Raw genomic sequence first — 26252 nt, forward strand, 5'->3', positions numbered from 1 at the left:
TGGCACTAAACCCTCCTATACTTTACAGCCAAGGAATCCACTATCTTAGCTTCTGTTTGATTTGCAGTTGCCAAGGGGCTACATGTGATCATTTGGGACACCGGTCATTTGATGGCTTGACAGTTTGGTTGAGGGAACAAACTGCTGTGACAGTTATCATTCACAGCATGCCTTGAATGCAACTGTGGGAAATCATTAAATTGATGTGTTATTTTCACTATTTGCCTTTTTGGCATAAAGGTTTTACCCAAATTAATAAAAGCTGATCATAAGCACCCCTGTCAGTGTCAGATGGTTTTTCTTAATCCTCTAACTGCCACTTTTGCTTCACCGCTTGATCTGTTAAAGGAAGTTAAAAAACAGACCTACCGACTGAATCGCCAGTTAACAAACTATGTTACAGGGGGGCTCGGAAAAACCTAAGACTACGGTCTATGTTTTATTTATTACAGGTGCTTATATAGCACTGTCAATTTACACAGCGCTTTACATATTTATTATGCATTTACATCAGTCCCTGCCCTCAAGGAGCTTACAATCTAAGGTCCCTAACTCACATTTATACATACACATACTAAGGCCAATTTAGACAGGAGTCAATTGAACTACCTACATGTGTTTGGAGTGTAGGCAAAAGGGACACAGGGTGGACATGCAAACTCTGTGCAGGTAGTGTTGTTAAAGCAGAACTAAAGTTCTGCTATGATACACTGTGAGCAAACGGGCATCTTATTGCAGAAAAGGCATACATTGCATCTTCTACAATAAAACATACCTACCTGCCAGCAATCCCCAAACTGTAAACTGAACTGCTCATGCACAGCTCAGCTTTCAGCCGCCAGGCCGTTCCTGTGTGCTGGGATGATGAGCTCCTGCGCCTGCCTAGGAGTGACATCATCCTATGCTACCTAATGAAGATGGCCCAAATCCAATACATATGAGACCATGCCGGTGAGGGAGCATTGGAGAGGTTGAGTATAGGTTGAGGGACTCCGAACTATAAATAAAAAAAAAAAGAGGATGCACCAGCCTAGTGAATTCTCATATAAAACTTTTAATAAATAGTAGTAGAACACTTAATTATACTCGCAAAGAGAGAATGGTCACAGGCATAAACGCAAAACACCACCAGACACGTGTCCGTCAGATAGGCGCCTAGTTTATTCGTTTATACGATAATGCACTAGGCTGGTGCACCTTCTTCCTATTTTTTATTTACTGTGTATCTAATGCTGTTTTTAACATTATCTGAATGAAAGAGTAGTTTTATGAAAAAGATGAGTATAGATGGTTTTCCTTTTCATCACCTACTTTGTACAATGAGCCTGACATGAGCTGCATCATATTAGGCAGTTGGAAGACTCTTGACCCAAGTGCCACTGGCTGGGTACTGCCGAGTTCAAAGATTCAAACTGCTTATTGTGATTATACAATGGCAGATCATACAGTCAATGTTCTACTACTTCTGAAGTTCTGTGCACTGGTATCCTTTGACTACAGGTCCTCACACGGACTTGGAGTTGTCATATTGCAGTGCAGACAAAATGTGCATGTGATGACTCTATACATATTGGATTTTTTTTTCTGTTTGAAGATTCTGTCCTATGCTTAGCCCAAATGAGCTGCCTCATTATATTCCAAATCTGCCACAATGGCAGGTATCTAAACAACTGATTTAATGTACATTGCTGCTGCTCAAGCCATTTTATTATTTGATGCTACCGATAATTTTCTGTCTCTTTTAATTTGCAGGGAGCTTTTTTTTTTGTTTTTTTGTTTTTATCTAATTCTCTACTTGCATGATTGGCTTATTGCTTTTCCCAAACGTCTGCAGAGATTGAGGTACACATCCTGACAAACCTAAAGCAGAACTCCACTCTCTCAATGAACATAGACTATTTTTAATCCTTAGGCCCCTTTCACACGGGATCCGATCAGGTTAGCCTGTCCGTTTTTCAGGCAGATCTGATCGAAAGGTCAGTGCATTCCTATGGACAGGCAGGTGTAAACGGACTTGTGTACGTTTACACCCGCCTACCTCTGGGTCCGATCCACACTGCTAGAAAAAAAAGCAGAAGAGGCTCAGTCCTCTTGAGTTTTTAGGTGGATCAGAGAGTAGTCGGGTGTAAACGGACAGAGGAGTCTGTTTACTCCTGGCTTCTCGTAGAGAAGAATGGGCTCTGTCCATGTCTGCTCTGCAGAAACTGAGCAGACACAGATTTTTCACCCACCTGCTCTGCTCATATCAGCAGGAGATCTGTGAACTGATCCCCTGCTGATCGGAACAGAATCCGCCCCATGTGAAAGTGGCCTTATGCTGCTAGTATTAGTAAATTGATGGGAAAGTATATCATATTCACTTTTTTTTTTTTTCACGTTTCTTCAGTTACTTGATGATGTATAATCCAAGAGTCTTCGGGGGGATTTTCTTAGCTAAGCACACCTGCCTGAATGCCTGGGCTAAGGGTGAATGGATTGTAGGAATTAACTGATACATTAATCATCTGCCCTTACTCAAGATGGCCATGGCCAGAAATACTAGGGGGTGGTTTTCAAAGTGATTTCTCAGCAAAATATAGCATGGAGACATGGATGGACAGTTGAGTTTGCTTTGAATATTTAAAATTAATTTGATAGCATGTATGTTCGTGGTGCATTTGGTGTGTGATAATGTAACAAAAATGGGGTTTGCGTTTGTGTTTTCTTCCTGTTCTATTTTGTAATTTCCTGCCCCCAGGATGAATTGCGCATATTGCGTTTATTGTTAGTTTTCCATTCATTGCCATTAACTTGAATGTAATGTGTGTTTTTACGGTCGTTGCAATACTTTCTGTCACACTGTATTTGCGCAGCGGTCTTACAAGCGACGGTAAAGTTGGCCCAATTTTTTTTTTTTATACTGTAAAAGATAGTTACACCAAGTACATTGATACCCAACATGTCATGCTTCAAAATTGCGCCCGCTCGTGGAATGGCGACAAACTTTTACCCTTAAAAATCTCCATAGGCAACATTTAAAAAATGCTACAGGTTGCATGTTTTGAGTTACAGAAGAGGTCTAGGGCTAGAATTATTGCTCTCGCTCTACCGATCACAGCGATACCTCACATGTGTGGTTTGAACACCATTTTCATATGCGGGCGCTACTCACGTATGCGTTTGCTTCTGCACGCGAGCTCGGCGGGACGGGGTGCGTTTAAAAAATTTTTTTTCTTATTTATGTTACCTTTTTTTTTTTTTTTTTTTTTTTTTTTTTTTACACTGTTTAAAAAAAAAAATGTGTCACTTTTATTCCTATTACAAGGAATGTAAACATCCCTTGTAATAGAAAAAAAGCATGACAGATCCTCTTTAAATATGAGATCTGGGGTCAAAAAGACCTCAGATCTCATATTTACACTAAAATGCAATAACAAAAAAAAATTGTCATTTAAATAAATGATTTAAAAAAAAAAATGGCCCTTTAAGAGCTATGGGCAGAAGTGACATTTTGATGTCGCTTCCGCCCTGCAGTGTCATGGAGATAGGTGGGGGCCATCTTCCCCTCACTCATCTCCATGCACAGCCAGTGAGAGGACCGGATTGCCAGGTGGAGGGCACCGGAGCGCGGCGAGAGGGGGGGCCTCTCTCTCGCCGCCGATAAAAGTGATCTTGCAGCGAATCCAATGCAGAGACCACTTTTATCTTGTAGCTGACCACCGTCCGAACACGGGGATACCGGGGTTATGGCAGCTAGCTGCTGCCATAACAACGATATCTGTCCTCAAAGTGAGGACGTATATCGGTGGTCAGCAAGTGGTTAATACCCTTTTTTATAAATGATCACATTCCCTCTGTTCTCAGCTGCATAAGAGCTACGGGGAGGAGAAGCAGCAGCACATAGCATAGCTAGAGAACTGACCACAGTGTGCTCTCCTGCTTAGTGTGGTCAGTTTTTAATAGGAAAGCAAGGGAACGAGCAGGAACACCAGGAATATCACATAAAGGAAGCAATACAAAGAGAACAGGATACTTTCTCATACAACTGCATGGTACAGCAGGCAAGTATCAAGAATATGAAGTGTTGGGGTAACAAACGCTTTAAGCAACACACTGATATGAAGAGCTTTATAGGTTATGGTGGCAGCTAATTTCATGCGGTTTTAGCATGCTGTGATCCTGTGTTTAGCGCACATAAAACACAAATGTAAATGGATCCTTAGTTGGTCATATCCTCTTTAGTAAGATACACGCTCGGGGTATTGCACAGAGGGAGGAATGTTGAGGACAGGTAGGTTGTCCCACTTAGCAGTCTTGGAATGCTAGCTTTTTTCAATTTGAAGAAACAGAAGGTGGAAAGAACTTGCCATGAAGCTTGCTAAAATCATTGCAATGTATGTAATATAACAGACTTGTAGAAGATTTTTTTTTTTCCCTGATTAAAAGTGGAATTTCAAAGGGTACATTTTTTTGTTCTCTCAATAAATTTTGAGGAAGTTGTCATTTTTTTTTTTTTTTTTTATCTCTTTTGGAATCTATACCTCAGAATTCTCGTTCTACCCGAATTTGCAGTGTGTATGCACGCAAATACAAAAGAAGATTTAATCTGGTCCTAGAACATCTTTCACAATAGTAGCCGGTACAGGAAGTGGGAAATGTTTTTTGATGAGACTTTATCATGTCATTGTGTCTGATCTGCACGTTATGGAATCCCAACGCCTGGACGTGCGTTGTGAAGTGGTTGAACTAGTCTAATTATAGGAAAGAGGTGGTGTAATGTCACCTGCTAACATAAAAAAAAGGTATTCAAAGAACTGCTTTCACGTCACCTAGAGATACAGAAGTTGCAGCTTTAAAAGATATCCACAAAGTAGAAGATTAAATGACAAAGCGATGCCAGCAGATTGTTCCATTGCTGAAACATAACGGCTATGGTTGAGGTAATTGTTTCCATTATTTATTACCTGTATAATATAGTATAGTCTAGTGTTTTTTTTTTTTATCTCATTTACCGTTTTCACAGTCCTACTTGGTTTTAGAAAGGAACTGTTTGGTTGTGTTCTTGTATATCTTTTGTGTTTCTTATTTTATGGATAGCTAATATTTGTTTAAGGTGGATATTTGAAATTCACCTAGCTGATATAAGGTGATGTCACTATGTTATATGAAGCCTGATCTCTAAGAAATGCAGCAGTCCTGCAGGACTGAAGCACCATTCTGGGGCATGATGGACATTACTGCTTGTCAATGGTGGGCTGACCTTTGGTTGGGTCATAGTACATGCTGCTGAAAGAAGACTCAAACTGTTGGGTCTCTACTTGTATGGGGTTATAAGTAATGCATTGAAAAGATCGCAAGAAAATCTTGTAACTGCACCTTTATAATAAAATTAAGATAAACTGATATGTGCATTCTCATACCGCTATGGAAAGCCATTCCCAAGGAAATTATAGACTATGGTTTGCAGTTGAAGAGTTAAACCAAAATGAATACGGTTGATAGCAGTGGTGGTGGTACATCCACTATGTGAAGGAGAGCATCCCTGTCGCACCTTTTTGATGTGCTTGCTTCTTAATCTACAATACAAAATATTGGTGCCTGGAGAATGCTCATCTAGAGAGGTATGTTAGGGGTGGAGATATATTTTAAAGGAAGAAAAGGTTGTTGAGGATTTCCATAAATCTCTAAGGAGGCAGTAGGTACAAGGTTAAAGGTTCAAAATGCACATTCAGTTTTACTAAGTGTATGAAGTAGCCATGGTGTGTTAAAAACGCACTTATTTTTTATTTATTTGGGTGCTCTAGCAACTCCTGTTGTATTGTCCATAAAATAATATAAATAAAAAACTCAATGAGATGATTGGGACCCCTTCATAATGAGAACAGCAGGAATTCGAGCCCAGAGATCTTGTCATTACAGTTCCAAAAGAGAGATCAGAAATTGCCGTATGGTTTACTTTTCCATTATCTACCAAAATCCAAAATATCAGTTTTGGGAAGACTGACCCTTTAAAAGTATGTTTAGAACTCACTACTCTTCTCCAGTTTGGGCATTTTTGTTTTCATCAATCATTTTTGGAGCACTGTTTGTGTTTATCAGAGATCAAGGTGAATGCCTATGAGCGTACTGTAGACTTTCTCAGAAAAGCACCCTGCATAGCTGGGCACGTGACTCCACTGTTTCTTGGTTCAGGTTTACAGTTTTTAGGGTCATATGCCCACTCGCTGAACCAGCAGTGTCCTTATGATGAGTCCTTGACCGCTGAGTAACTTGGTAGTGGAGAGGTAACACAGGATGCTGCAAAGCTCAAGCAGGAAATGGTAGAGTCACCCCATGACTTACAAGAATGGGTGAATAGAATAGGAAGGAAAATCATGTCCTATATTAATGACCATCTATCCTCTGTATGTATATGTATGGGGATGAGACCATGTTAATTTCTCTAAGGTTTGGTAATTAGGACTGTATAACTTGATGTACATTAGACATGGCTTTCGTGGGAAATGGCCTATGCACAAATGTGCCAAGTGTGTTTTGGAGCTCGTTTTTGAGTGTCTACTTCATGGCGGATGTAAATGGATATAAATTATCTGCAAGAGTCTATGTAGACTTTTGCAGACAATTTGATTAAGGAAATTACTTATACCACAAGTAAAGGATATTACATTGACACAATTTACTTTTCCCTTTCATTTATTTGTTTTTTGAGTGTGCCGAATGTGCTTACAATCCCACTTTGTTATTTATCGTACTGTCAGCCAGTAAGCAGACTTTCTTTGAAGTTTTTAGAGGCCTGTTCCGGTACGTTCTCTGTGTGACAGTCTGTATTCGGATGCCATCTCAAATTAATTTTTTCATTCTTATTAAACCAATGTGTTAGAAGGCACTGAATCCAGAAATGTCTCTCTGATTATACTTGAAATCAAGATATTTGCTTAGTTTAACCAATTTATAGCACTTGTAACTGCTGGTTTAAAATGTACCTGTTCCCGGCACTGAATCAGCCTTTGGTTTCATAAGAGTTTGGTGTATTCACTAGAAAATGTCGGTTACAGAACATGAGGACGTCAAGTTATGGGTTAGAAAAGGGACTAATAGGTCTAATATGTTTTAGTTTAAAGTATCTGCTACCCTTTCCATGGTCCCTGAGATTTCTGTTCTCTTGACCTAGGAAGGTGTTGGTAAAAAGGGCTTAGCATAAAAGTTAGAGGACAAGGAAAAAGAACTCCCTCTACACACTAAACTCCAAACTTGCGCAATTATTTTAATTTTTTTAAACAAGAGCAATAAGCAAACCACGTTTTTGTTTTTTGTTTTTTAAATCAGAATAAAGTTTATTAACTTTTTAACGATGCACATTCTGGTGTGTTACGTCATTCAAATACGTTCACAGAATTCAAAGTATAGCAATGTTCTTTTACAAAGCCAAACCAGGTATATAGGTCAGGTTAAACCTGATATGTTACTAATTATTACATCTCACAGTCAATACACCCGTAATACTTTCTAGGAAGATGTTTCCAACATTTCCCTTTCCCAATGCTCTAAATTAAGCACTTTCCAAGGGCGGGGGCATATTGAGCGATTGTGTTCCCACATTAAGCTAATAGCCTATCCAGGATTAGATCCAGTGGAGCCAAGCCAGAGGTATCTAGCCAGCATCCCCAGGTCTTGTTAAACCGGGTCGGGGATGCCTCCGCGACACCAGTCTGTAGTTGGCTATTGACTATTGTACATATTGTCAACATGTCAAAAGGAATCATAACTGATTTATGTGAAAATCAGGACAAAGCCTGCCTTGTTAAAATCTGTATATGACATGAAATATGCAATAAAAACAAAAGTGGTTTTGGTTTGCCCTAGATCTCTTCACATTTTAAAGCACATGGAACGGTTGCAGAAGGGTGTGTTTTGCTTGCGTCTATCTAGCAAGGTGCTGGCAGATTAAATGTAATCTAAAATCCCTGTGACCAGATTTAGTATTATACCTAGTATATCTTTGCACCTGGGGGCAACCCCAAAAGAAAACTGATCTAAGGCAAAAAAGTCTGCCATGCTGAATTGTGGTTGTGGCCAAATTGTGCTAAAGGTGGTAGGAGCAGACACCCTCTTCCCCAGTACAGAACTCCCCTAAAATCACTCAGCACAAAAGAAGACCAGATTTAGTGGCAGTTCTGTGTGAGGGGAAGTCTTCCCCTTGGCACTGTCATATGACCAGAATAGGGAAGGAAGCTTCCACTCACCCTGAACTGCCATAATCACGGAAGTAGTAGGTGCAGATTCTCTGGCGGTGCTGTGGCTGACTGACTTTATGTTGTGTGGCGCAACATCCCCAGAGAGTCCGTGCCCAGTGCGGACCAAATTCCCCTTAGTTAGCTATTGAGCAGATGTAGTCTTCAGTGGTACTTCTGTTTGCCTGTCTTTTTCTTGTAAAAAGAAAATAAGAAAGGTGAATAACTGTGTACATTACACTCTCATTCCTACAGCTACAGGTTGTTGTAGAAATTTGAACTCCCAGTGTACATCTTTAGGAATGCTGATTCATATTAGGTGAAAAAGGGTTGTACAGAAAGTTGATAATACACTTTGGATGGCAAACTTGTTTGCCACTACTCATTCCTTATTTAGATCTCATATAAACAAAGGGCCCTGGCACCGATGTAAAAGGTCCCAACAGTCAGAGGGGACCCTTCATGGTTTCTTTTGCACCGGGGCCCTGAAGGTTCTAGTTACACCTCTGTGTCTTTGATGGGTTTACTTGTTGGGCGCATGAATATGTAAAACTTGAGTGCATTTAATGGGTTAATCAAGAGATAACTGTGATATAGGAATATTTTCTGTGTTTACGGATTGCAGAACAGGTATCCATCTATATGGATAGCTAAAAAAACAAACAAATCTATGTTGTTTGACTAGGCTTTGCCGAAGATCTATATCGTGTTTAGTAATTTTCCGGTAACTGTAACCAGAATGTGGAAATCTCTCTAGTAAGCTTTTTGTTCAATGATCAGGCTCTGTATTGAGTAATGGAACAATGCAAGCAGGTTTGGCAAGTTAGTCATATGCCTGCCCGTGATGAACACGAACACCCCATGATTGTTCTTCATATCCCTCTCGTATTGAGTCATAGTACCTGGGTGTTTTATGTAGTTACAAAATTTATTTCTTAAGGCATGAAGTCCTCTGAGGGGTGTGAAAGTCACATTCCTATGATGTAAAGGGAGAGGCTTTTTACACGTCATTACTTTGTATGTCACCTGTCTGTCCTCCGTGTTCCAAGAGACACTAAAACATACCTAAGGGCAGTTCTGTCCACGACAGTACTAAGGGGTGCATATAGGCTGAGTGGATATAGAAACAATGAACAGACGTGTATTATATGAAGGACGATACACCTGCAGTAGTTTATAAGGATTATCAGACAATGAACTTGTATGACTATAATAAGTTACAAAACCTCAAGTGCATCTATATACAGTGGATATAAAAAGTCTAAACATCCCTGTTAAAATGTCGGGTTTCTGTGATGTAAAAAAAAATGAGACAAAGATAAATCATTTCAGAACTTTTTCCACCTTTTAATGTGACCTATAAACTGTACAACCCAGCTGAACAACAAACTGAAATCTTTTAGGTGGAGGGAAGTGAAAAAAAAAAACTAAAATATGGCGGCATAAGTGTGCACACCCTTAAACTAATACTTTGTTGAAGCACCTTTTCATTTTATTTTACAGCATACTGGGGTATGAGTCTATCGGCATGGCACATCTTGACTTGGCAAAATTTGCCCACTACTCTTGGCAAAAACACTCCAAATCCGTCAGATTGTGAGGGCATCTCCTGTGCACAGCCCTCTTCAGATCACCCACAGATTTTCAATCAGATTCAGGTTTGGGCTCTGGCAGGGCCATTCCAAAACTTTAATTTTCTTCTGGTGAAGCCATTCCTTTGTTAATTTGGATGTATGCTTTGGGTTGTTGTCATGCTGAAATATGAAGTTCCTCTTCATGTTTAGCTTTCTAGCAGATGCCCATTGTGCCAATGCAATTGGTATTTGGAACTGTTCATAATTCCCTCTACCTTGACTAAGGCCCCTTATCCAGCTGAAGAAAAACCGCCTCAAAGCATGATGCCACCACCATGCTTCACTGTGGGTATGGTGTTCTTTTGGTAATGTGCAGTGTTGTTTTTGAGCCAAACATATATCTTTGGGATTATGGCCAAAAAGTTCAACCTTGGTTTCATCTGACCATAACACATTTTCCCTTGTGCTTTTGGTAGACTTCAGATGTGTTTTTGCTAAATTTATCCAGGCTTAGATGTTTTTCTTTGTAAGAAAAGGCTTCCATCTTGCCACTCTACCCCATAGCCCAAACATGTGAGGAATACGGAAGATTGTTGGCACATGTACCACACAGCCAGTACTTGCCAGATATTCCTGCAGCTCCTTTCGTTTTGCTGTAGGCCTATTGGCAGCCTGCCTGACCAGTTTTCTTCTCGTCGTTTCATCAATTTTGGAGGGACGTCCAGTTCTTGGTAATGTCACCGTCGTGCCATATTTTCTGCACCAAATGATGACTATCTTCACTGTGTTCCATGGTATATCTAATGCCTTGGAAATTCTTTTGCACCCTTCTCCTGACTGATACCTTTTAACAATGGGAATCCCTCTGATGCTTTGAAAGCTCTCTGTGGACCATGGCTTTTGCTGTAGGATAAAAAAAAATGTCAGGAAAGACCTACTAGAACAGCTGAACTTTTGTTTGGGGTTAATCTGAGGAACTTTATGATGGCAGGTGTGTACGGACTCCTATTTAACATGAGTTTGAATGTGATTACTTAATTCTAAACACAGCTACATCCCCAGTTATAAGAGGGTTTGCACACTTATGCAACCACATTTTATTTTATTTTTACCCCCCCCCATAGAAAAGAAAAAAAAAAAAGATTTCAGTTTGTCTTTCATTTGAGTTGTACAGTTTATAGGTCATGTTAAAGGTGGAAAAAGCTCTTAAAATGATTTGTCTTTGTCTAATTTTTTACATCACAGAAACCTGACATTTGTATGTCACCAATATAATTGGTTGTAATCCTGAAGTTTGATAAAGGAATGCAAGTTTATATTACTCATGTACTGTTCATTTAATGTTCCTATGACCCTGTGTATACCTGTGTCATAGATGATTGCAGTTCAAAGCGGACTTGGGTTTTTTTTTTTTTTTTTTTTTTTAGTTTTTTTTTATATCATGTGAAAATGATAGCTTAATGTAAATAATCTTACTAATGTATGGCACTCTTTTCTTCTGTCACCTTTTTTAGTACGTTCCATTCTATCCCATTCTAGCCTGTCCCAATACTTGAAAAATGCTCCTGCAGATGTTCATGTGAATAACTAGATTACACATACAGTTAAAGTGGAACTCCAGACAATTTTGTCCTCCAGCTTTTGAAAAGTATGAGGAAGGGTTAAAACCTAGGTCATGCTGTACAGGTAGCCTCAATCACTAAAAGGAGATGGCTAAAATATTACAGTTGCCACCGGATGGGAAGCAACAGGGAAATCTCCCAGTGGGGACACCTATATATCGGTGTTGGAATTTCTTCTCATTTTGGCCAGATTATTTCCTGATGTGTGGTAGGAACTGTGGGGGAATTTCCTCAGTAGGGGCATAGATAGAAAAAACCTGTGAGGAGTGCTGACTTTTCCCCAGTTTAGCCAGAACTAGAAAGAAGCTTTGATTACATCCCTTCAGTAGCGCAAAATTGCCCTCTTATCTTTTATATGTTCCACTTCCTCATACATTGTGACTTGTAAGATTTTTTTATATGATATGAACAAGGAATCAGAGTGAGAAATCTTATCTGTAAACTCCATTTCTGTGTATCTAACAGATTCAGCCATATGAGAAGATGAAAGCCAGAGGCCTCCCAGAAAACATTTCTTCAGTCCTCAACAAACTCGTCGTCGTCAAACTTAATGGAGGTTTGGGGACCAGCATGGGATGTAAAGGCCCAAAAAGCTTGATAGGGGTCCGGAATGAGAATACCTTCCTAGATCTCACGGTGAAACAAATAGAGGTGAGTGCTGCCCGGCCACAGTGTTAGCCTGATACTGCACATTCCCTACAATGTCATTGAATGGATGGTCTGCATGGCTTAAAATTATGGCATCTGTTTCTATGAGGTGCTTTTAATGCCACTGTTAAAGAAGAATATCTAACACTGACAGTTCATTGTGGGGGCACGCCACATCCTTTAAAGTGAGCTGACCATCGGGTCTCCTTCTAGTCAGCCAGCCCTACTCATGTCTGTAATGTGATTACTGCAGACCACAAAGGAATCCTTGTACTTCCTTTACTTTTCTGTTCATTCTAATGGAGAAAACAGCTGGTTGGTAACTCAAAGCAGACCTGTCAGTAAGTCTGCATGAATAAATTCCTGTCATGTCACAATAAACAGCTTTGTCACAATAAAATGTATCTTTTTTTTTTTTTTTTTTTTCTTCCTTAAAAGTAGTCATTGAAGCCCAGTCCAGTGTTAGAGAGGAGCATAGTGGAAGAATGTTTATTTTGCTGGCAGGCAGCAGGTTCCCCTGTCTTCCCTACCCCACTGATCACTCACTGGGACTTTTGTAATATTGTAACCTTTTAAAAGCTAGGAGGCCAACAGCAGGGGCCTGAGCTATGTCAAGCATAGCCAAGTAGACAGAAACTACTGTGTGGAGCCAGCAAGCTTTATATGGTTCAGTGGGACCTGCATCTTGGCACAAGAATTTGAAGCTGACTGTGTCTAATGCCTGAGCAAAGATAAAGCTAGTCTTCTGGGGATAATTTTTTTTTTGTCAATCAGCACCTAGCCTTGCCCACCGCTTTCTGGACGGGTGACAGTACTGCTGTTGCTGAACCAACACCCCCCCCCCCCCTCCGTAAGATGCAGAGTCTAGGAGGGGAGTGCATGAGACACAAATGAAGGATGGTTGTTTACGCTTTCCTATTACTTGGTAGGTGAACACCTAGGGGTTGATTTACTAACACAGGAGATTGCAAAATTTGGAGCAGCTGTGCATGGTAGCCAATCGGCTTCTAACTTCAGCTTGTTCAATGGAAGCTGGTTTCTATGCAGAGCTGTACCAGATTTTGCACTCTCCAGGCTTAGTAAATCAACACCTTAAAGTGGAGTTCCGCCTTGGGGAAAAAAAATATAAAAGTCAGCAGCTACCTTTTACTATATGGAAACTTACCTGTCCTGGGATCCCGTGATATCAGCACCCCAGCCGATCTTCAGATCAACTGTCGGGTGCAGCCGCCGCCATTCCAGGTAAGGGAACCCGGCAGTAAAGCCTTTCGGCCTGACACCCAGTTCCCTACTGCACCTGCACAAAGCATGCTGCGCTTTCTGATTGGCCCGGCGGCAGAAGAAGGAGGAGTGGGACGAACTTTCGGGAGATCGGGCCGTGGCCCGGTCTCCTGGAAGTGGGGAAGGGGACCTGTCAAAAACAGGTCCCCGTTCCCCTCTCCCCCCTGAAAAGTGCTAAATATGACACCAGAGGGGTGGAGGAAGCAGTTAAGCAGAAGTTCCACTTTTAGGTGGAACGCCACTTTAATTTGAAAAAATCTGAGGCTTTTTCACTTTGAGGTACACAATACAGAACATGGGTAGAGAGTAGAGAAGGAAGCCCTAAAGATGCTTACACATTATTTAGAAAAAGCACCATGCTCAACGATTCTCATGTAACTTAGTTTTGGGTGGCATTCTTCTTTTAATTGCATACAATAAGCAAAATGTTTTAGCAACCACTTTAATAAAGCCAGCCAGTCTGACACAAATTCCTTTTTGGTTGCAAATTTTTTATGTAGTGTTCACATATAATCCTCAATTATTTGGATTTTTTTTTTTTTTTAGGAACATTTTAAAGGAACATTAAGAAACATTAGAAAGCCTTTTGTTTTACTGATTCTTTTTATTGAATGTTGTTAAGCAGAGGGCAGAGACAATTTTTTGGCCTGAATTATTAGTTGTAGGATTATAGCACATACATTCATTAGGAATTGCTAAACTTCCTAAAACCTTATGTTTTGGAAGTGCTCTTTTCTTGCCAGTGCACCGTATAAAATTTATGATGTTTGTGTTAAATTAAATATCTGTTTCTTTGCCTGAGGAAAATCTCCAAAAACAACAGATGGTCATGACCATGAAATAAAACTGCACCAACTGGGTGCCAGAAAAAAATTGGATTCTTTGGCGATAAATATTTAAGTGAGACAGTAGCAGATAATTTAGCTTAAAATTGGACCTATTTGTTGTACTGCTGTGAAAACAAAACCTCTTTAAGAAAGTAATTATATGAATGTAAAATATTTTCAACATTGTTTTGTGCTGGACTGTCCAGTCATAAATAGGACAAGGAAATATAAATTGTCTGTGATAGCTGGGTGATTGTATAGTCCCCTGGATCTGGTATTACATCTATTCAAACTTGTGCTTGTGCAAAAGCTTCAAGGCAGAATGTCACTATGAGAAGCTGGACATGTGTGTACGGACTGTCGTTGTGACATTTAGGAAACTTTTCCTGCGATGTTGGACAGAGTGGCATGACTAGTCGTACCCCATGATTCCCAATGATAACCATTCATATCTGTGCGACTTCAAAGTAGTCCCTGTACTACTTTGGTCCGACTTTGATGCGAGTTGAGGTCCATAGAGGCACAATGGGATTAAAAACGCTTACAGGATAATAGAAGTTAAAGGCATATAATGATTAGTCGTCCTGCGGATCGCTGTAATCCTCGTCTGGGGGAAGAGAGAGAGCCATCCTGCAGCTGTCAGAGTCCCTGGTGACGTGGCTTGGAGAGGAGGTGAAGATGCGATGAGGTGGCCCGGGTTCGGGAACCAAGCTGGAACTGCCGCTGTAAATATCAGGTGAAGGTGGTGGGCGGTAGCTCGTTTCAGAGCATGCACGGCTCCTTCGTCAGCCGTGCATACTCCAAAATGCGTTACCGCCCACCTCCTTCACCTGATGTTACAGCGGCAGTTCCAGAACTCAGGCCACCTCATAGCATCTTCACCTCCTCGCCAATCCACGTCACCGGGGACTCTGGTAGCTGCAGGACGGCTCTCTCTCTTCCCGCAAACAGACAAGGATTACAGTGATCCGCAGGACGACTAATCATTATATGCCTTTGACCTCTTACCGTCTTGTAAGTATTTTTAATCCCATTGTGCCTGTAAAAAATCTTTTAACCACTGCACTTAGAGGCGCCTTTCTCTTTCCTTTATGACTTTCTAGAGCTGCTACTTCTCTACAAAGCGCTGCCTTCAGTGGCATCTCTCCACTGCTACAAAGGACCGGTTACCCAGCCTCACCAGAGTGCTCTCATCTCTCCCTCTTTTGTCCATAGACCTCAAGTTTACACAGGCATACCCTGAAGTCGTGACATAATTGTGGCAAAATTGTGGCCGCAGTGTGAAAGGGGCCGTAGGGAGATTGTAGGTGTGTTTTTTTTATTTTTTTTTTTAATGCATTCTCATTGCATATTGCAGGTTTGTATTGAACAATGAAGGCTTATTCATTAAACTTAAGGGCTTATTAAGAGAGCAATGAGGTTATGCTTACGTAGTTTTTAGTTACCAATCACATTTCAGACTATGGCATTCATCTGATAAGATAAATTATTGCTAGTGATTAATGCTCTCTCCACGTTTCACAGGTCCTTGTGGTCTTTCTGAATGACATATAGTACCACACACTTGTACACTTAAGGCTGGGTTCACACTGAAGCACACAGCGGCTCACAGCAGGAGTCTGATGCATCCTCGGTCACAGTTTTAGGTCTGATTTTAGCCCGAATTCGGACCTGAAACAGACCAAAAGATGCGCAGCATTCCTGTGCAAAGCGCACCAGAGGCGCTGTGGAGATGTGTGAACCAGCTACATAGAGAGCCGGTCACAATCTTCTGCTATTGCGAATTGGATGTGGAGAACCCACATCCAATTCTCACTAGTGTCAACCCAGCCTGAAGCTCCCATTACACTTTGCATTTACTTTTATTCATCTCCGCTAAAATGTATATTAACCAAGTCACTAAAATCTCATGTTAAGGTAACTTCAAAAGTAATTTTCAATATTTTAAAATCCTGCTACTATTCAGCAATACTTTGAGATCCTGCCCCACAGATCCTTGTACAGGAACTCCCTGTTATAGGGTGACAACAGCCTTTCCCTGTCTGTCTATTGTTCTACTGCCACCTTCTCATATTCTCCCAATGAAGAATACAAGTGACTGTGCCAACATGTTACACAAGAATGTTCATGGTTGACACTGTGTCATGCAGCAGTTTCTGGACATGTAGATAGGAAGTAGCTGAAAGTGGAGATCAGAAGCTCTGAGATCAACATAGGATAAAAAAGGGTGAAACAAGCATTTGATAAATAAAGATTGCTTTAGTAAGATTTTCTTCTACTTTAAAGGAGAAGTATAGCCAAATCTTCTTTGGCTGCGCTTCTCCTGTAGGTCACAGGAGTGCAGTTCGTTCTGCACTCCTGTGACCCGTTTTTAGCTGACAGCGGGCTATGGTCCACTCTCTGCTGACGTCACACAGCCAGTCCAGGCTCCAAAAAGATTCCGACTATATGGTTGGAATCCACCCAGAACCCTGGATCGGCACCTGGCTCAGCCTGTCGGCAATCCGCCAAGAGCCTGAGCCAGCCCCTTCCACAGCCAAGTGCTCCAGTGAGCGCTGGGGGGGGCAGAGCAGAGAGCCAGGAACTGAGAGGTCCCGATTCTCTACTCAGAGCAGAGGGGGAGAACTAAGCGATCAGTGGTGTTTTCACTGCAGAGGCGGTGGGGGACAGATGCAGCATTGGATCAATGCTGCATTTTTATTTTTTTCCCCATACTTCTCTTTTAAGCTACACAGAACATGTTTTTATAATGCAGGTGGGTGTTTTATATAATTGCTAAAAGCAAGTGAAACATCAACATGGTTCCCTTCAATGTATAGACAAAAAAAAAAAACACTGCATCAAAGTATATCCTTGCTAATTAGGCTGATTTATTTCAGCATCTTTTGTTACACTGAAATTGCCTACAGTCATACACATTTCACAATACAAACCATTTTTGTAGGATCTGTGAGTCAGCTCTTTCTGGCATGAAATGTGTCTGTTATGTCCTTTTTTATGAGCTATGTAATGAAATAAACCGTCTTAAAAAGGCTCTGTCACAAGGCAAAACTCCAGCAGTTTGGTTGTCATGAAAGCAGCCATTCCTTGATGGAACCGTATGGTGGTTCCAGAGCCATCAACCCCTTTGGAGTAGTTGCTTGATGAACAATGCCATTTTAATTTTAGGGATTTTACAAAATGCAGTGGATTATTTTTCTACATTCAATGTATTACTTCTGTGATCACACTAATGCCCAGGAGTCTTTTATGTGGGGTGGTTTGGTTGTTTTACTATTGGTTTTCATCTGCTGGAGAAGCAAAGTGCCCATATACAGCTACAGTGAAATGAAAGTCATTGCCATTGTAGTTTCTTGTTTCACTTAAGCTGCATTACTGTTCACCAGGTTTTGTTGCTTATGTTTTATAGTTGATATGCTTTTCATAATACCTGATACTTATTTTTTACTTTCTCATCTATACAAGCACTTGAACATAACCTACAACACAGAGGTCCCTCTCGTTCTTATGAATTCATTCAACACTGATGAAGACACCAAGAAAATCCTGCAGAAGTATAGCCACTGTCGGGTGAAGATTTACACGTTTAATCAGAGCAGGTAGAGTGTGCGTCCGAGAATATTCCACGAATGTGACTAATAATTTTCTGTCCAAACTGTATATTTTGTTTATGAAGAACAAAACCCTTCTGCAATATCTTTTAGAATTTTCAGCACAATGCAAAGTGTATTTTACAGACAATTTACTAGCAAGAACAGTAATCCATAGAGAAGACTTGGAAAAGAACCATCACTCGGCATGATATAAAAAAAAGTATATCCTGCAAGAGCTGAAAGCTTTTAATTCATTTCCAGCATTTAGGAAGATTGGGTGCTTACAGTTAAAAACAAGAAAGTACTTAAAGCAGTATTAAACCCAAAACCAAATATGTAATTTATTGCAGCTAACCAATCATTAGATGTGGTGGCTGCATTAGATTTCTTTTTGTAGGTTTTTTTCCTCTGTTTTCATCTGGTGATCTGGCCAGTAACACACCTCCTGTATTAGAGTGCCTCTGCTCTGGATGAAGGAACACAAGGGCGCCTTTGGGCAGCAGACTTGTCAGTCTGGGGGAGTGTTAGGCCCCTTTCACGCTGGGGCGGCGTCGGCGGTAAAACGCCGCTATTTTTAGGCGGTAATCGGCCGCTAGCAGGGGGATAAAACCGCCCCGCTAGCGGCCGAGAAAGGGTTAAAACCACCACAAAGCGCTGCTGCAGCAGCACTTTGCCAGTGTTATAGCCGCGCTGCCCCATGAATAAATAAGTTGATCATTGTAAGCACCCCTGTCGGTAGTAAATGGTTTGTCTCAATAGTCGAACTGCTACTTTTGCAGGAGAGCTTGTTCTGTTGAAAAACAGACTTATTGGCTGGATCACCAGATGAAAATAAAGGAAAGAAAAACTAAAAAAATAAAACTAATGCAGCCACCACCTCTAAGAATTGGTAAGCTGCAATGTAATCTTTGCTTTTGGATTTAATACTGCTTTAAACCTGCTATTGGTTGCTGGGCAGAAATTTTTTTACTGCAAAATGGGGCTTTAGACAAGGTAGCAACTTCAACCCCCTTCCATTGCTGTCCCTTTGCTTAAGGTTTATAAGGGTTGAAACAGACACAGTAAGCCACCTTCTCTCTTGTGTGTGTTTTGACATCGTCCACCTCTTCAGACACCAACTGCCTACAAGTGCATTCTCCTATGTGATGTGACAGGCAGGTGTACAGCTTTGACCAATTGTGCTATCCCCTAGTTTACTGTAGGTGCCTGAAGGTTGTATCTGGGTTCCTTGCTATGGGGGGGGGGTTGTGTGTGTGCTCGCTCCCAAGTCCCACTCTGTGTACACAGGACACACAGAACCGGGCTAGGCCCTGCTCATAGAATGCATGAAGGTAAAAAACCTTCAGCCTTTACAACTAGTTTAAAACCAATTGATGAGAGATGTATCCCTCTACATAAAGTGGAAATATAAAAAAAAATACTTACACAAGGGTTGAGCACTAGGAGTAAGTTAATGTAAAATTGGTGGAGAGCAAATGTGTTAACTGAGCTTCATGGACATGAAATAGGAGATGGCACAAAGCACCTACACCTAATTGTAAATTTCTCTGCTACAGCTAAAATAACTTGAATTAAAATCACCTACGGAAGGGTGTTTGAGGGGTGTTCTCCTAGGGGTGGAGAATGGGCTGAAGTTATTTTGACATGGTTGGGACCATAGAGTGCATAAATAGATTGTGGGGAGGTGCCATTTAGTTGCAACCTCTCTCTGATAGCTGGGTTACAATAGAATATTTTCTAGTCCTGTCTTCTTGAGCTTGCTGCATGTTTGTTATACCTTGAGGCCAATAAAAAGGAAATGAAGCTTGGACCTACAAAGTGTGTGTGTGCGCTGAGACACGTCTTTTGAAAACCCATCTTGTCAGTTCCAGACACTTGTAGAAATGACTGAAGTAACTATAACTTCCCCCACTGATTATATGTAATGATGCTAGTATACTAAGTAAGAGTGAATGTGATAGACTATTAAAATGTACAATTCTGGTGAGTTAAGTAACTGGATATTAGTTTACATACAACGTTCTAATGAAGCCACCAAGCATAGTGATTACCAGATATATCTGATTCCCTTGAAATGAAAACCGCTTATCTGTAGTTCAGTGTCTAGCACATTATAAGTATTAATTCTGTTCCCACCCCTCTGAACATGAGATATTTCATGGGACAGCAGAATTTAACACAGAAAGGAAAACACCACACACCTTTTATTGTTGGATAAGTATGGCTGCGGCCTTAATTATTATTGGCTTTAACAATAAATGAATAAATAAATAGCTGTAAAATTTCTTTTAAACACCTGCCATCAGCTCAGCCACTATGGCTCGAGCTGGAATACATACTAATAGGGGTAAAATCACCCAGAATATCAAAACATTCTTCAACTGGAAATCACTCCGATAATATAAACTTTAAGAGACCTAGTCAGTAAGGCTAGGCTCAAAAAAACTGTCCCCCTTAACAAAGGTGACATTGCCACATAATTAGCCGAGACAGGGAGGGAGGGAACACCACAGCTTGTGCTTACTTGAGCCACTGAACCTCAGAGGCTCGGAACCCCCTTTTTATTTCAAATTCTTCCCGCTTTTCTCAAACTGCCTGGGTACTAGGTGACCTGACCTATACAAGGGAAGGTGACCAATAGCACACCTTCCCGCAATTTCTAAGTTAAGGGGATACTTAACTCCGCTGCCGCAATCCCATGAGGGAAGGGGGATCGCGTCCCCCCTTTTCCCTTCATTATATCAGAGAAATTGAACTTTTATTTCTGAATTAGGCAGGTCAATTTATACATACTACTGATGTCTTTAAAATGGTGTGGAGTGTCGGTACTGGACATTTTCTGCTCTTCGAGGTCATTCTACACCTTTTTACTGCCCAAGGGAGAATAACCAATATTCCTGTTTGTCTGATGAACTTCCTAGAATCGGAAGTGCATGCCATTGTGGAAATGCATTCCAGGTACATTAAAACAAGAGGTGTGCATAGTCTTCTAGTTGCTTTTGTTTAGAAAGCTTCCAGAGCACAGGGTACATCCCCTTCCTGCCAACAAGATCCCTGGGAATGCTGGGTAGCCCGAGACTTTGTCTACTCAGCATTTTTAAAGATCTGGCTTGAAGGATGGTGACCTCACCCTTGCCTAGGCATTGCAGGAGGAAACTGGGGAAAAGTAAGTATATAATCATTTCCCCACTCCTTCACAGTTTTTTTCAATCAACCAGAATTTTAGGGAGGGGGGGGCACCTTGACTAAGTGGACCTTGTCACTGAGGTACAAGATCCACTTCACGTCAGACCAGTGCAAGATGCATTCTTCTTACTACAACCCAAACCTACACTAGGTAGTGACTACTGAAATCTGTTTTTTATTGGCAACACATTCTTTTCTTGCCATGCCTTTGAATATTAAATGAAGCTAGCCACAAACATTGTTGCCTTTGCAATCAAACTGTCATTATGTTAACAATTGTGGCATTGATAGGTGTATATGATTTTAAGATGTTGGCAGTGGAGGAATGAAAGCAGATACCCCCGGTGCTGGTTTTATCTAAGAGGAAAACACAGCAGTTGGCTAAGAAAGGGCAGCTGTTCTTCCAAGAAAGATCAGCTGAGGGCTTATAACTCATCACAGCCTAAAGGCCTGCTAGATCACTGGCTTTTAGTGCATCTTGACTGAAAATCACGCATGTTGTCTCCTTGTATTCAATAGCTATTGTGTATGGAATACAACTCTCTATATGAATTGGTCTACCTCATCATTGTGCTTAGCCACTTTCACATTTAGATTGGTCATGTTTCTTTTCTTCTTAGTCAGAAAATAAGCCATTATCTAACATAACCCCATGTGCTGTGTGTTCTCTTTTAGGTACCCAAGAGTAAACAAGGAGTCCTTATTACCGATAGCTAAGGACTTGTCTTACTCCGTGGAGAATGCAGAAGCCTGGTACCCCCCTGGTCATGGTGACATCTATGCTAGTTTTTATAACTCAGGCCTTTTAGACACACTGATAGGTGAGAAGAAAGAATATATTTTTGTTTCAAATATCGATAATCTTGGTGCCACTGTGGACCTCCATATTCTCAACCACCTCATGAACCCACCAAATGGAAAACGCTGTGAGTTTGTCATGGAAGTCACAGACAAAACGAGAGCTGATGTGAAGGTGAGTACCCACAAGGGATTTATCATCCCAAAACAACTCTGTTATTCTACGGATATTGTCGCACAAATGACTGCAGGTTGTGTTTTCTTTTTGAATGTGACAGGAAAACCCAGAAAATACATATGTAACCGTTTATTATGTAAAAGTTTCCATTCTGCATCAGTATGATCTGTAGAAAATGTTTTCTGCCATTCTCTTTGTGTATCCTTTTTATATGTTATATATTTTATGGGCCTGGCAAATGCAGGTTTTAATACCTCCGTATTGTTAGGTTTAGTGACGTGTGTTGGGTTGGATACCCAGAGTTTTAAAGTGGGACTTTTGTAAAGGTTTTTCCCTTTTTGCTTATTTTTTTTTTTTTTTTTTTTTTAAATGTGGGTTTATGGTAGTATTGAGACGGGATGTGGATGTGTAAATAGTCTAGTGCAATGGTCTAAATAATTAACAGCTTATAAAACTAGGAAATATCTAAATAATCTTATGGATTGCGCTCTGCAGTTAATATAAATAAATACACACACACATATATATATATACCGTATTTATCGGCGTTTAACACGCACCCCAAGTTTAGGAGGGAATTTTAGTGAAAAAACTTTTAAGGAAAAAAAAAACTTACATTTAAATGCCCATCAATGCAGCCTTGTTAGTGTCGTCTGCAGCCTTGCCCAGTGACACTGCAGACTTGTCAGTTTTTAAATATGGCGCTTTCGGCTCCTCTCGTAGTGATGTGGGCGGAGCTGAGCGCTGCTGACATTCATACATAGCCGAGTGTACTCGGAGCTAGCTGGTCAGCTATGTATGAATGTCGGCGGTGCTCAGCTCCGCCCACATCACTACGAGAGAAACCGAAAGCAGCCGAGAACCGCCGACATTCATACATAGCCGAGTGTACTCGGCTAGGTTCGGCTAGCTCTGCTCCGCTCAGTCACGCCCAGTCCTGTGTTATGTCCATCATAGGACGGGACTGGGCGTGACTGTGAGCGGAGCTAGCCGAACCTAGCCGAGTACACTCGGCTATGTATGTATGTCGGCGGCGCTCGCTCTTCCGCTCGCAGTCAGCGGGGGATTGGTGTATAACACGCACCCGCGATTTTCCCCTGATTTTAAGGGGAAAAAAGTGAGTATTATACGCCGATAAATTTAATACGGTGTGTGTGTGTGTGTGTGTGTGTGTATATATATATATATATATATATATATATATATATATATATATATATATATATATATATATATATATATATATATATATATAATTTATTTATTTATTTTTTTTACTTCTTAAAGCAGATCTAGCTAATTTATATGTATATATTTTAAAAAATTTTTTATGGTAGTTGTATAGCGGCGTCAATTTACGCAGCGCTTTACATTCACATCAGTCCCTGCCCTCGAGGAGCTTACAATCTAAGGTCCCTAACTCACATTCATACATACACATAGGGCCACTTTAGACAGGATCCAATTACCCTACTGGTATGTCTTTGGCGTATGGAAGGAAACCGGAGTTCCCGGAGAAAACCCACGCAGGCACAGGGAGAACATGCAAGCTCCAGGCAGGTAGTGTCGTGGTGTGGTTGTGATTCGAACTAGCTATCCTTTTGCTGCCAGTTGAAAGTGCTAACCACTACCACTGTGCTCCCCAAACAGCTTCAGTCAAAACAAATAAGATCTATAAACAGTAGTTTATACTCCATTAGATGCTTGCGTTTATTCCCATGTATTTTTAGGCTTGCTTTCTGTTAATTTGCACCTGTTAGTCCTGCCAGTAAGAGCCATCCACACATCTGTCCTTGGGTGACCATGCAGGAGACGACGCCATCCTAATTAGCATGTGCTGTCTAGTTGTGTGTTGGCATGTTCGGCCTGAGCCCTTTCTGTCAGATCCTATTCCACAAAGTGGATCCCACTGTCCACCACAAAATGCTTCTGCACAGAGCCATGCCGGCTTTTTATTGAAAATAAATGGTAAAAAAAAAAGAAATGTCTAACATAAATGATACATTTATGTTTTATTTTTTTACATACGGTCACCAGCCAGTGTCCATGATCACTGCCACACCAGTCATATGGTGATGCTGAACTGCTCTGGTGACAGTATGTACAAAAAAAAGTTATGAAAAAAAAAAATGTAATTCATTTTCCAAAACAATTGTGACAAAAATAATACAACTTCAAAAAAACTCACCATGCCTCTTACTAAATATCTTGGGGTGCCTACTTTCCAAAGGTTTTTGTTTTTGGGGGGGGGGGGGATGTATTTGTACTATCCTAGTATTTTAAGGCCTCAAGAAATGAGGTGGGCAGAGATTTTATTTATATATATATATATATATATATATATATACTGTATTTATTGGCGTATAACACTCACTTTTTCACCATGAAAATTGGGTGAAAATAGCGTGTGCGTGTTATACGCCAATACTTCAATTTCAGCTGCCTCGGAGGCAGGGGGGGGGGGGGGGGGGTGGACGAGTGCCATCAGATTACATACAGTGAGAATCTCCTGTTTACTTGGCGGCCTCTGTAATAGGAAGTCAATAAATGGCAACGGCGAGGCTGCTGCATTGATGGCAACGGCGAGGCTGCTGCATTGATGGCAACGGCGAGGCTGCTGCATTGATGGCAACGGCGAGGCTGCTGCATTGATGGCAACGGCGAGGCTGCTGCATTGATGGCAACGGCGAGGCTGCTGCATTGATGGCAACGGCGAGGCTGCAGGTGGGCATTAATCAGGCTGCATTGATGGCAATGGTGAGGCTGCAGATGGGCACTGACCCTTATTTTGCTTCAAAGTTCCTTATTTAAAATTTAAGTTTTTTTCCTGAAACTTCCCTCTTAAAATGTGCGTGTTATATGCCGATAAATATGGTAATTACACACATCCCATAGTTTGTGGACTCGATAACTTTTACACAGACTAAATATACACTGATTTGGGTTATTTTTTTAACAAAGAAATGTAGCAGAATACTAAATTTGTGAAGAAAGATTATTTATTATAACGAAATAAGAAAAAGAATGTGTGTTTTTTTTTTTTTGGTTTTTTTTTTTTTTTTTTTACATTCTGTATATATATTAAAAAAATAAAAAACCCATTGGTGATTAAATACCACCAAATCATAGCTCTATCTGTCTCAAAAAAAAGAGATAAAAATGTTATTTGGGTGCAGTGTTGCATGAGTAGTTGGCTTTCAATTGGCCTGAGCAGGAAGGAGATGAAGGTGTCCAGTACTGAAGTGGTTAAATACTCCTTAAACATTTTTTAATGCATTTATTAGAGGAACTGCAAACTGCTACCCAGCAAAATTCAAACACTAGGGGCCACCTAGTTTAGCAGAGATCATAGCAAAAGCAGCTGATCCTGCACTGTCCAAAAAGTAGGCATATTAATTACAAATGTGTTTTAAATTACAGTTCTTAATTTTTGTAATTTTCTAAGTAGGCTAGAGTTATTTATTTTTTAAATGCATCATGAAAGCTTATTTTTTCTGCTTAGATGTGCTGATCTTACTTGTGGGTAGCTCTTCTCCTGGCCATGCACTTGGTTATCTGGACTGATATTCATAGTGGAAAAGATCAGTCATTTTTTCAGATCTATAAATGTGCTACAGTTAGTGGCGTTATTTCAGTTTTTCCAGAAAACTGAAACCAAATAAAAAATAACCGCATTTTTAGTATGCCAGCTGTGCTGCTCAGTTATATCGACATCAAGAGGGATTTCCATGACAAATCTGTCATAACTCTCAAGAGATTCTAATGCCGCGTACACACGAGCGGACTTTCTATCCTACTTGGTCCGGCACACTTTCCGACGGACTTTGTCCGCCAGGTGCGCCGGACTTTAAAACGGACGGACTTGCCCACACACGCCGGGACTTTCCGGCGGGCTAAGTCCGCCCGTCTTTCCGACGGACTTTCGCCGGAGTTCCGGCGGACTTTCAGAATGAACGGACTTGCCCACACACGGACAAGTCCGTTCATTTTGAACGTGACTCAGGTGCGACGGGACTAGAGAAGGATGTCAATCTTGCCGCTTTTATCGGCGAGATTGACACCTTGCTAGCCCCGTCGCGGGGCATACCAGGCCCTTAGGTCTGGTATGGATTATAAAGGGGAACCCCGCTACGCCGAAAAAACGGCGTGGGGTCCCCCTAAAATCCATACCAGACCCCGATCCGAGCACGCAGCCTGGCCGGTCAGGAAAGGGGGTGGGGACGAGCGAGCGCCCCCCCCCCTCCTGAACCGTACCAGGCCGCATGCCCTCAACATGGGGGGTGGGTGCTTTGGGGGAGGGGGGCGCCCTGCGCCCCCCCCCCCCAAAGCACCTTG

The 26252-nt window shown here is 41.1% G+C and overlaps 1 protein-coding gene across 3 annotated transcripts in view; it reads left to right on the plus strand.

Moving 5' to 3' along the window:
• UGP2 (UDP-glucose pyrophosphorylase 2) overlaps positions 1-26252 on the plus strand; it is a 159791-nt gene that overhangs the window by 107852 nt on the left and 25687 nt on the right. For 2 of the 3 annotated variants that reach the window (XM_073628188.1, XM_073628187.1), the window contains exons 4-6: positions 11872-12057; positions 17628-17761; positions 21617-21914. In XM_073628188.1, coding sequence (XP_073484289.1) covers positions 11872-12057; positions 17628-17761; positions 21617-21914 — 618 coding nt within the window. Of the gene's footprint in view, positions 1-4896; positions 4920-11871; positions 12058-17627; positions 17762-21616; positions 21915-26252 lie in introns of those variants that run through there. The other variant, XM_073628189.1, reaches the window with a different exon arrangement.

Source organism: Aquarana catesbeiana, linkage group LG04, assembly GCF_042186555.1.
Source record: "Aquarana catesbeiana isolate 2022-GZ linkage group LG04, ASM4218655v1, whole genome shotgun sequence".
In the NCBI taxonomy this organism is placed as follows: domain Eukaryota; kingdom Metazoa; phylum Chordata; class Amphibia; order Anura; family Ranidae; genus Aquarana; species Aquarana catesbeiana.